We start from the raw sequence: 12,622 nt of genomic DNA on the forward strand, positions 1-12,622 counted from the left end.
ATGCAGGGGACATGGGTTCGTGCCCCGGTCCGGGAAGATCCCACATGCCGCGGAGCGGCTGGGCCCGTGAGCCATGGCCGCTGAGCCTGCGCGTCCGGAGCCTGTGCTCCGCAACAGGAGAGGCCACAACAGTGAGAGGCCCACGTACCGCAAAAAAAAAAAAAAAAAAGAAGAAGAATATGGGTTTAAAAGCGGGGGAAGGGGACAGGCAGCAGGTTAAAAAAAAAAGAATCTGGGTTACCTAAGGAGAGATGTTCAGAAGATCTGAATGTCAGGACTGAGACTGGAGAGCAGTTTGAGAACCATCAGCTTATTGTTGTTAACTAACACCATGGAAGTGGACCACCTGGTTTTCAGGAAGTATGCCAAGTGACAAGAGAAGAGATAACAAAGACATTCTGTGATAACAAAGAAAATATGGTTACAAAAATATTTTGAGGTTGAAAGGAAGGAAGGAGAGGGGATATATCTGTACATATCAGAGTGTACAATGCAGCTCAAGCTCCACCTCCTCATTAAGCCTGCCAGCCCCCCAGGATCTCCCCCAGCTTCAACTCCATTACCACTTTACACTCGCTACCACGCTGTCTACCTCTCTCATATCCATCACAATGTTTGACATAGGGCTAAACCCAGGGTTTAGTTATCCTTGTTCACTAGAGGATTATAAAACCAACTTTCCACATCACCAGTAAGTGTGGGGTTCTTGGGGAAAATTTGTCTGCCAATTGGTTCCTCTCTCCCTCTCTGATGGGAGAGAGTTTTTCCTGAGACCAGGCTCCTACTTAGCTGACCATGGTCCATGAGACGCTATCAGCCAATCTTTGGCCAGCTCTTCCTCTAACTTTTTATTTTCCAACCCTTTACGTCTTTGCCCTATAAATTCGTAGAAAAACTGTTGGCAAGTGGTCAGCTACTGGACCTTTGAAAAACAGTACCATCACCCCTGCCCCACTCCTCCCAGCCCCACCCCCAGGCAGTTAATAGGAGAAAAGGAATAACTGTGTCACTCCTGGCTTCCAGCTGTTCATCTTGCTCTTAAATTGGAGGCCTCTGGGGCTGAAGGAAACTGGACAAAGTGTGCTGAGTAGCCTAATAGGGCTTTTTTTTTTTTTCCCCCTGAAAGTTCCCTATTGTGGAAAAATAAAATAATGTGTTTAATTTCTGAAACCTGATGCCTGATTTGCCTTGGCAGCCATTCTCCTGGGCTCGGCCGAGAGTCCAGCAACACTAATATACTGATTAATACCAGCTCAACTTGCTCCCTGGAGAAGAAGAGCATTATTTACTTGACCATTTTCTTAAATCCTTTTTAATTTGCATGTATTTTAGCATGATCTTATTGGCTTTAACATGCTGTATCTCTGACCAGTGGCCCCAAAGAAGCCTCAGGGAAGACTGTTCTGCTCTGTGCACTCACAACCCCATCACAAGCAAGATTTTGTTCCACCCAGTGATTAGAAATGACATGTCACGTGTTCTGTTTCTTCTGGGGCAGGCAAGTTCTAAGTGTACTTTTGTCCCCTGCTGGTCTTCAGGCCACTAGTAGAAAGGGAGGGAGCTGATGCTTCCCAGAATTCAAACAGGGCTTTCTGCACTATTCCTTTCTCCCTTCCAACTTTCCTCCCTTCCAACTTTCCTCCCTTCCACGGTAACCCCTCTGCTCATTCTGCTCCTCCCTTGTAAAGCCCACAGGGATATCAAATAGCTTTTCTCTGAGGGGACACAGAGGATTGAGGAATCGTTGGGCCCCAGACAGTACCTGACAGGGAAATGTAAACACAGCTGTGGAGATGGGAGCAACCCATCTTCCCTCCTCCCCCATTTCCCACCCAGAAGCAGGGAAAGGCCACCCTGCTGTGGAGAAACAAACAAGCAAACAAAAGAAAGCACAGCCTTAAAGCCTGCATGAAGGTCACCAGAAACAAGCTGCTGCCCAGGCCTTGATGGGGCCAGCTGAAGTGCCAGACACCTCCCTGAACACTTAGAGCAAAGGCAGCTCCAAAGCAAGTTGAGGTCTGGACATTACTGAGCCTGGAAACATGGCTCGATTTTTGAAGCCTCTCCACTCCTGGACATTTTGTCTTCTAATCTCAAAAACCCAGCTTTCCGCCCCAGGTACTTATCTCCTGACCCCTAGTTGCTTAGGGATCATAATAATGCATTCAATTCAGCAAGTAAGAACAGGCCCACAATAAACCCTTGTCCATGGCTCTTAGAAGTTTAAACTCTGAACCTCCAAGCCAAAATATTAGAAAGGGCCTCCTTAGCTTTTGTTAATTACAAAATAAATAATTCCAGCAGGAAGGAGAATTACTTTGGGGGATTATTTGGTGGGATTCAGGCCTTGCTTTGCACATACTCGGAAAGCTCCAACCCCACAGCTAGGGTGGTGCTGCCCATTCTCACTCTCTTGGCACAGTTAATGCAGGGCCTTGATCCCACGGGACATGCTTTTGGCACGGCGCTGCCTGGGAATTAGCTCTGATGGGGTGGACAGCTAATGAGCTGTGCTTCCTTCCTGGCCATCAGGGCCCTCAACTGTAAAACTGCAGAAGTAGAAAGACAATAATAGCCTTCACATGCTGACCACTCAGTATGTGCCTGGCATTGTGCTAAGTGCTTTACAGTAGGTCATCTCGTTCCATATGAAGTCAGCAATATTCTTACACTCATTTTACAACTGAGGAAACCAGGGCTTAAAGAGATTCTGGAACTTGGCCAAGGTCAGCCAGCTGGTAAATGGCGGGGCCAGGATTTGGGCCCCATCATTCTGACTCCAAACCTACTCTCTAAACCATTCCACTCTACCTCCTCTTTTCTCTGAGGTCTTCTAGCTCTGAATCACAAGTCTGGATTTTCTCCATGGTTTTTTCCTTTCACTGGTGGTGCCAGGAAGAGAAATGTGTTTGGGACTCTCCTCTGCGAGTTCAGAGGAAAACAGTTCCTAATAGACAAGGGGCTCCTTACTTCCTCTGTACTAGAGATGCCAATCAAAGCTGGACACTGGACAGACCCCCATATCAGCAGGGCACAGCCTGTGTGAAAGACAAACAAATCCTAGCCAGACAGGAAAGGGGAGTTCCCCTTGGTTCTGTGACTCCCCCTTCTTTCTTCCCTGGCTTATCCGCAGGGTCCCATGCTGCTGATACTACGGCCCTTTGCACCCCAGTGCAGCTAGGATGAGATACAAGGCTATGGAAACTCTTTTGGAGAAAGAAAAGTATAATACATAATCTACAGATTCCATGCACGACATGGTATGGAAAGAACCAAAAATAAATCACATTTCTTTATACATTTAACAAATTGCTTTTAGCATTCACATATTCATTAGCTATTGGATTGTATGGGAACCTACATCATCTCGTACAATCCTTGCAAGATGCCTGGGGGTAGGTACTTTTATCCCTGTTTTACAGAGAAGAACATTGAGGCTCAGGGAGACTGACAACATTGGCCATGGCCACATGACTGGTAAGTAGGAGGGCTGGAATTCAAACCCAGGCTAGGGCTATCTGACTCCAAAGCCTGTATTCTTTTCAATAAAGAGTGTTGTGTAATGAAAACAACCAAAATTATGAAATGGGAAGGATCCCAGAATATCTTGGAAACAGAGTTTCATAACTATATGTGGTACACATTATGATAGTAACTACCATTTATTGCGTGCTTACTAGTGCCGGGCATTGGGCCAAATGCTTTAACACGCTTCATTGCTACTGCTCAGTGAGATACATGCTAGTAATCCCATTTCTGCAGGTAAGAAAACAAGCAAGCTCAAAGGAGTTAAGTAACTTGCACAAGGTCACATAAGTGACCTTCTGTCTACATGTTGGATAGCAGGTTGACTTCCATCAGGTGTTAACCTTTCTTAGCCTCAGTTTCCTCCTTTGTAAAGTGGGTTGCTATGGTACCTACTATAATGGAGTTGTGAGGGGTTTTTTTTGATGGTGGTGGTTTTTGTTATTTGTTTGTTTGTTTTGTCCACGCCACAAGGCATGTGGAATCTTAGCTCCCCAACCAGGGATCGAACCCATGCCCCCTGCAGTGGAAACGTGTAGCCTTAACCACTGGACCACCAGGGAATTCCCTGAGTTGTGATTTTTAAGTGAAACAATTTGTATGAAGCACTGAGCACACTGCTTGGCTCCCTCAGGGCATCCCCATGTTACACAACACCTACACTTCTGGGGTGCTGGGAAGGGATAGAAGGATTCCTGGGGATGGTTTCAGAGGACAGTCCTAAGGAATGGAAGAAGGGTGAAAGCAATCCTGGCATCTGGCATTGGGTCCTGACAGCAACCATGAGTCAGCCCCAGGTGCCGAGGGACCAGCAGTGTTCTCAGCACTGCTGGGTGTGTGCTGTGGTCTCTTGGCCATGGTCCTCTTCAGTCACACTGTCTGAATGTCGTTCTTGTAAATCTGGCCTGGGTTCTTTTCAGAAAAACAGCCTCCACCATGTGATGTCATGGTCCAGCCTTGGTCAGGGAAGGAAGCAGGGAGGAGGTTGTGCATACAGAGTTGGGTGAAACAGGATCTTCTTATTTCTGGAGGGGCCCATCTGGTCCTGGAAGAAACTCTCTACCCTTCTCCCCTCCCCTCAAGACTCAGTAAAGAATCAATATTCTGATCTGGAGAGGGAGGTGATAAATCTAATGGTTAAGACATGAAGCTTAGCATCAAACGGTCCTGGGTTCATATCCTGGCTTTGCCAATTACTTCCTCTGGGACCTTGAGCAAATTACTCCTGTTTTCCCCATTTCACCCATGGATAAGATAATTCTGATGTTATGGTGGTGAAGTTTTAAGAAAGGCTTGGAAATCACTCAGCATATGTGTCAGGGAACACACTCTGCGGCACATAGTAATTGTTCAATAAGTGTAGCTACTATTAAGTCCCCAGCAGTTGACGAGGAACACGGCTTGACAACTTTCTCTGCTCTTTACGTATAACTTATAGACATTATAAGAGAGCCAGCGTTTTCTCCAATAACCATTCTTCCCTGTGAGAGGTGGTCAGGCTCCTCACGCCAGCACCCTGGAGATGAGGAGGCTGGGGAGAGACAGGAGTAGTTGTGTCCCTACCCCTTTGTCTTCCCTCCCTTAGCCAGCTGACTCCCTGGCTGTAGCTCTTCTGGTTCTCCCTGCTGCCTCCCTGCCCTCTGAAGAAGCCTGTCTCCTCTCTCCACTCTATGCAGTAGAAAAGCTAATTCCTGGATGCTCTGCATGTAATTTCATTGCGTAGGAGGCCCCCAGTGCTTTTGACTCCCCCTATGTTGTTCTGGACTTGTCTGTGTGCATAGGGGGAAGGCTGAGGATTAGAAGTGGCACTCCTCCTTAGGATCAAGTTACCTCTCCCCCTGCTCCAGGCAGGATGACCTTTGGCCCCCAGTAAGAAGGGAAATTTACATGGCAGTAAGATCCCTGCCCAGGAGAAGTCAATATAGGTTGAGGCCAGAAATCTCAGGTCAATGTCCAGCTGGATCAGAACCAGATCCCCCTCTTCCCAAGCACTGGGGGTGGGAGTGGGCTAAGGACGGAGGAATAAGGGATTGTGTAGGAAACTCAAAGCCTAGACTCTACTAGGTATAAGGAAAAAAGACTGAAGACAATACTACACTGCAGTTAAAAGGAAAGAGGCACATCTGTATATGGTATCATGGAAAGATGACCCAAGACACATTACTAATTTTTAAAAAAGTCACTGAACAAGGATATTAATTCCCCTTTATGCTTTTTTTAGGTCCAAAATACCTGGGGGAGGTGAGAAAGGAACGGGGTTATAACGTTTTCTATGTTTAAGTATTCTGCAATGAGTATATACTTATGTATTACTTGCAATTAAAAAGTATGTCTTTATAGCAGAAAGTATATATTTTAAAGCAGAAATGGGCTTAGAAAGGAAAGGTAACGGCCCGCAGGGGTGGAAAATACGACTTCCCATGAAAGAGCCAGCCTCTGTCCCTAATGAAGCCCTTCTCTGGCCCCTTGCTGCAGATCATGGGACTATTTCCTATGGCAACTTGGAAAAGGTGAGGTCTCTAGTCCCCGTTCAGTCCCAAAGGACCCCCATAGCAGCAGACCCGCAGTTACCAGGATGCCCCCAAGGGTCAAATGAAAACAGCCAAACATCCAACTGGCTAGGAAAAGTGAGAAGAGGAAAATCAGGAGGGGAGGAAATTTCCAGATTCTCCAACAGGTTTGAACTCCCAAGTTCAGGGAGGATTACAACAAGCTCTCCTTTGGAGGTCTCCACATCATGATGCAAGCTTAACTCCAACTCTAGGCTAAAATACCGCTTTCTACCAAGTCACTTGTATTTTCCATTTTGCTTTTTATATATGAAAACATATAACTTTATATATATATATAAAATTTTATTTTATATATGAAATGTTTTATATATTTTATATATGAAATATATATTTTATATATGAAAATGTTGAGCTCCAAAAATATATTTTATATATGAAAATGTTGAGCTCCAAAGATGTGAAATGGCCTACCTAAGGTTACACAGCAAGACAGAGGCAAAACCTGTTTTCAGAATCCTAACCAATGTTTGTTTGTTTTTACCCATTATACCATATACTCTGCCTTATTTAAAACCCAACATTTGTTTTTGTCAACTTTAATCTTGATCCCAACCCTAGCCTTCACCCACAGTGGGCTCAGGTGCCTCTGGCCAGTGGAAATGGCTGATTTTGTTCTGCTCCTCCTTGCTTCCTCCTCCCATCTTATCTCCCTCTTGACCATGTTTCCTCCTTTTTTTTTTTTTTGCGGTACGCGGGCCTCTCCCGTTGTGGAGCACAGGCTCCGGACGCGCAGGCTCAGCGGCCACGGCTCACGGGCCCAGCCGCTCCGCGGCATGTGGGATCTTCCCAGACCGGGGCACGAACCCGCGTCCCCTGCATCGGCAGGTGGACCCTCAACCACTGCGCCACCAGGGAAGCCTTCCATGTTTCCTTCTTGAAAAGAGCAATCACAGGTGGAGGGAAGGAACGGAGTTTGTCCCTGGCCTGAAGTGACTCCAAGGCAGCCTGGCTCTTTTCTGCCCATTGCAGAAGATGACCCTCACCAGGAAGGCTTTGGGGTTCATGCCAAGTGGGCCAATTCCCTTCTCCATCTGGATGCCTTGCTAAAGCAACCTCTTGATCCTAGCTATGGAGAAACAACAGGTTATCAGTGGCCATGATTTAAGAGCCTAAGACCCAGAGATGAAGATTTGAAGAGAGATGGTGCAAGATAATTTGTGGTGGGAAGGAATCAGTAAACTGGGACAACAGCAGCAGCTGAGTCCAAGGGTCAGTGTAGTGTCTGGGAGTAATTTAGGAAAGTTTGGTGCTGACAGCTGTGTCTGGAGTTGAACGTCATGGCCAAATCAGCTCCTGGGATCCTCGGCTGCTTCAGGCCTACGAAGCTCTGGCTCAGGACACGGAGACAGCTGTGGTGTGGCAGAAGTCAGGGCCGCTGGGGGCCCCAGGCTCAGCCTTGCTGTTTCTCAGCTGTGTGGCTTTAGGAAAGTCCTTAGGAAAGGAGGAAAGGAAACTAGCATCTGCCTAAGTGAGTGCAGTGCCCTTTCACAAGTGTCACTCTCACTACAGATCAGTGAGGAGGGTAACGTCCCTCTTTCACATGGGAGGAATCTGAGAATTCATGAAGGTAACTGAGGTTATTCCAGGCTATATATGGAAAATGGGAAGACGGAATTAGGACTCAGAGCTTCTGAGCTCAAGTCCTGGGCTCTTTCCCCTGAGCTTTAGCTTCTCCCTCTGTAAATAATGTACCCACCTCATGAATGAAGTCACACATTGTAGGTTCTAAACCTTCCCTTTTCACAACCTTGGCCCTGAGGAGTTGTGGCCACCTTCTTGGGAATGGAGCAGTCTTACTTTTGCCCCTGCACTCAATCTGGTTTGTGGGTCTAGGCCCCAGGGGGTGCCTCGAAGGCAGGGTATTCGGACTTTGCTTTCCCCTCTACCTCTATCCCCAGGCCTTCTCCGGACTCCGAAGGTCTGGCTCTCTCTCCTCCTCCTCCTCGATTTTGGCAGGCGGGCTGACATCAGTGGGTGTTCCCAAGGAAAGGGAACTCTGAGCCGAGCTCCACGGGCCCCTTCCCCCACGGCCCCGGACAGCCCCAACCCCCAGCCTTAGAAACGGCAGCGTTCAGAGGCCCTCTGAGCTCCCAAACCCCTCCCTGCATCGGCAGGGGGGGGGGCGGCGCCCCGCCCCCCCCCCACGCCCCCGCCGCCTCGCGGAGGAAGAGAAGAGGTTGCTAGAGTCCGGGGAGCGGAGGCTCAGAGAGCCCGACGAGTCCTGGGCGCCACGCAGCCGAGCCCAGGAAATGGATGCCGGTTCTGGGGTTACGAGGGGAGCTGTCCAGCCCCGCAGGGTGAGCTAGCAGAAAGGGTGAGCCAACGTCGGCCAGGCGGAGGGAGCGGCGGGCGCCAGGGCCGGGTGGGGCAGCGACTCCCCCTCCAGCCCGCCGGCCCCGGGCGTCGCCCCCGCCCCCCACGTGGCCGCAGCCGTCCCAGCCCCTGCGAGGAAGCGGCGCGGCTTCCTGCGGCTTGGGACGGGGATATAGGCGCCCCCGCCCGGGCCCGGCTCAGCGCCGCCGCACCTCCTCGCTTGTTCGCCGCGCGATGGCCTCGCTCCGGGCGGAGCGCGCTGCCGGCGGCCCGCGGCTCCCCGCGACCGGCGCCGGGCGACCGGCAGCGCTCCGCCTCCTCCTGCTGCTGGGCGGTAAGCGCAGCGCCCCGAGGCCCGGGCGGGAGGCGCGGGAGGCCCTGGAGGGGAGAGGGGCTGGACGCCCAAGACCGGAACGGGCCCCGGGGGGCGGGTGCGGACAGCGCTGCTCTTTGGACGGTCCCTGGCCCCACCACGGTGAGGGCACGGCGCGAGCTGCTTCCCACTGGGGAAAAGCTGGCGTGCCCGGGTCCCACAGAGAGGTCTTGGGACGTCTGGAGCTGGCGAGGAGGGAGGGGTTTGGATGTGAGTGGGAATGAATTGGTGCAGCCCCTCTCTTCTGGGCACTGGGGCATCCCGTGGGGGCCTGGATTGCTTCTCTTTTTCTTCTGAGAGTAGCCCTGACTTCCAAGGGTCTCAGCCCCCAACCCACACACCCCTTCCTCCAGGCTCCAGATCCCCAGCATCCCATCTCCCTGCCCCTTTTCTGCCCACAGCTGTCCTGAAGCCCCAGGAGTCCCTGGCTCAACTTCATCCCACCCTAGATGGCTTAAAGTCAGAAGGTGAGTACCCAGCAGCTGTGGGAGGGTGGCCCAGGGCAAGGAGAAGAGAGGTCAGTGGGGAGTGTCCCTTTCTCACAAGCCAGGCCCCAAACCCAATTGGTGCCCCTAAGTTCTGCTCTGTTCTCTCTTGGGGTTCATTGTGGTCTACCTCTCATCCCACAAAGCCTCCAGCCGGCTCTGAGCTGGCCCACCTCACAGGTGGATTAGAAGATCCCAGAAATAGTGTATGTGGAAGTTCTTGCCAGGCTGGGTAGTGCTGGGCACATGGAAGACGTTAAAGTTTTCCTGAGCTGAGACTCTCTCCTCAGCCAGGACTGTCTTGCTTGGGAAGGTTTCTGAGGCTTTCCGGGTAGTTCCCAAATTTGAAGACAGGAACAGTGGTTCCTCAATGGAAGTACCTGGACCAGAGGGCTTGGAGGGTGGCATAGGGGTGTGGTCAACGTGCAGCATCTCTGCCCACAGGGAAAACAGTGGAGGAGAAGTATGAGACAAATGTCCTACGTTGCTGGGATGATTATAAGGTTCAAATGGACTCTATCGAAAAGGATTGGTGTGACTGGGCCCTCATTAGCAGGTAGGGGCAGTGCTGGAGGGCGGCTTGGGCCAGGGCTGGGGCTTGCTCCTTGTGGGCCTTGAGTGAGTGTGGGACAGTCCTCTTTTTGGGCCCAACCCTTCCCTCACTCTAGTCCTCTCCTGTCCCCAGGCCTTACAGCATCCTTCGAGACTGCTTGGAAAGGAATGCAGAAGAGTTTGGCCTGGGCTTCCCCAATCCCTGGGCAGAACAGATCATCTTTGAGACTCATCAGATCCACTTTGCCAACTGCTCCCTGGGGCAGCCGCCCTTCTCAGACCCCCCAGAGGATGTGCTCCTGGCCATGATCATAGCCCCCATCTGCCTCATCCCCTTCCTCGTCACCCTTGTGGTGTGGAGGAGTAAAGACAGTGAAGCCCAGACCTAGGGTGGCATGAGCTCTTCAGCTGCCATCTTACTCCTTTCCTCTGCAGGTCTCTCCCCTCCCCTCCCTACTTCCTTCTCTCACTCCTACCCCAACTGCAGATCCTTAGATCGGTGGAAATGGAAGCTGGGTTGGGTCAAGGCTCAAGTTCTGTAATCTTCAAAATAAAACTGTTTTTTTTTTTGTACACTGTTCCCCTCCCCATCCCAGTGGGGCCTGTGTCCTTCCCAGAGTCTCTGCCATTCCCACAGGCCCTCTGTTCTGAGCAGCGGAGCTGGAAGAATCTGGATAGGCCCACTGTTTTGTTCACTTACCTGCCCCCCACCACCCCTTCTCCCACCCGAAGGCCACACCCCTATACTTCCTCCTCCCAAGGCCAGGCCTTTCCTGCCTCTATCCAAACCCAGCTCCAGGAAATGTGCAGGAAGAGACTCCCTTCCGGTCTGGAGAGCAGCCGGGGAGGTGAGGTGGGTGGGATGAGGGAGGACTCTTTGCTGTGGCTCCTGCAAGAAGGAAGGGGGTGCCACCCAGGAGCCCTGAATTTTCCCTTTCCTCATGCCTCAGTTTCCTCCCAGGGCCTGGGAATAGGAGCTCTGATCTGACCAACAGGAGTCCATCCCTAAGGACCTCAGGACTGAGGGCAAAGGCAGTGGGGGCTTCCTCTACTAGAGTCGCCACAGGACTTCCCCTCCAGGTCCTTGGCCCTCATCCTACATTGTCCTGGACCCTGGGTGGGTGTGGCCTGCAGCCTGGCCACACACTGCCCCCTGGTGTCCACTAAGGTTAACAACCAGAAGATGGACGTGGCCTGGAAGAAGCTCAAAACTGAACCCTGTGGTCAGAGACCTGTCATCCCCATAGCAACCACTAGTTCTTCACTGGATGCTGCTGTTAGCTTCTTGAGCCATACTTATGCTCCCTTTCCCACTTCTTAGGGACATACCTAGCGACCCACCATTTCTGTATATGGACACTCCTATATGTTCCCTGGATGGTGAGGCCCAGTTCTCCCCATGGAAACTTCACCTCCAGTTCTCCCTGGGACAAACCTGCCAGGTCATCAGAAACGTCTAGAGCATAACTTGGTTCTTCAAAAAGATACCTGTTTATTCCTTGTGGCACCTGGCACCTCTTTAGGAACTCTCCTTCCCTCCTTGTTGAAACGTAAGCCTCCCTGACTACATGCATATCCACTTCCTGGGACACGCCTGTCTGTTCCACAGATATATACCTATATGCTTCTAGAACACATCTGTTTATTCTCTGAGACACACTTCTCTCAGGACACATCTGGCTCTCTAGAGACATACCTATTCCCTAGGACATTTAGAGTTTTCACCAGAGAGAAATCTTTGCTCTGTTTCCATGAATGCATCTGTCTTCTCCAAGGATATATCTATGCTCTTTTTGACCCATATTTGCCTTCATACATTTTACTAATATACATCAAAGGCATGTTGGTGTAAGGCACTGTATATTGCATATTATGTTGGGAAGATAAGTTAGATAAGGCTTGGCTTCTGCTTTCAATGGCTTTCGTCTAGTAGGGGAGCTGACACGTACACAAATAAAAACAGTGGAGTGTGTGATGAGAGTCATGCAAGGGATGCAAGCCAAATGTTTTCTGAGTGCAAAGGAAGGAGGGGCCCATTTAGCTAAGGTGCAGTCACAGGAGGTGAGATCACAGGAGAGTGATTGTGGAGTTGGCACCTGACTAGGCCTTAGATGGGGTACATTCCCCTATGGGAGAGAGTCGAAAGGGAGGTGAATTAGAAAATTATTGCAATAATCCATGTTTGAGAGAACAAGGGCATGGACCAAAGGAGTGGTGAATGGGAATGGAAAATAATTAAAAAGTAGGGAACTTCCCTGGTGGCACAGTGGTTAAGAATACGCCTGCCAATGCAGGGGACAGGGGTTCAAGCCCTGGTCCGGGAAGATCCCACATGCCGTGGAGCAACTAAGCCCGTGAGCCACGACTACTGAGCCTGCACTCTAGAGCCCGCGTGCCACAACTACTGAAGCCCATGCGCCTGGAGCCCATGCTCCGCAATAAGAGAAGCCACCTCAGTGAGAAGCCAGTGCATCACAACAGAGTAGCCCCCGGTTGCCGCAACTAGAGAAAGCCCGTGCATGGCAACAAAGACCCAACGCGGCCAAAAATAAAATATTAATTAATTAATTAAACAAAAAAGTGAGCAGAAAAAAAAGCAATTAAAAAAATAAAAATTAGGAAAGGTTATTAAAAATAGGGGAGGGGGCTTCCCTGGTGGCGCAGTGGTTGAGAGTCTGCCTGCGGATGCAGGGGACACAGGTTCGTGCCCCAGTCCGGGAGGACCCCACATGCCGCGGAGCGGCTGGGCCCGTGAGCCATGGCCGCTGGGCCTGCGCGTCCGGAGCCTGTGCTCCGCAATG

At 50.7% G+C, this 12,622-nt stretch overlaps 1 protein-coding gene across 1 annotated transcript; it reads left to right on the top strand.

Annotated features, from left to right (window-relative positions):
- Nucleotides 1-8,536: 8,536 nt before the first annotated feature.
- Nucleotides 8,537-10,394, top strand: RAMP2 (receptor activity modifying protein 2). Its single transcript, XM_007449862.1, has 4 exons — nt 8,537-8,745; nt 9,186-9,251; nt 9,714-9,825; nt 9,955-10,394. The coding sequence occupies exons 1-4, from the start codon at nt 8,646-8,648 to the stop codon at nt 10,208-10,210; spliced, it is 534 nt and encodes a 177-aa protein (XP_007449924.1). The 5' UTR covers nt 8,537-8,645; the 3' UTR covers nt 10,211-10,394.
- Nucleotides 10,395-12,622: the final 2,228 nt, after the last annotated feature.

This window comes from Lipotes vexillifer, unplaced genomic scaffold (genome assembly GCF_000442215.2).
Source record: "Lipotes vexillifer unplaced genomic scaffold, Lipotes_vexillifer_v1.1 scaffold2106, whole genome shotgun sequence".
In the NCBI taxonomy this organism is placed as follows: domain Eukaryota; kingdom Metazoa; phylum Chordata; class Mammalia; order Artiodactyla; family Lipotidae; genus Lipotes; species Lipotes vexillifer.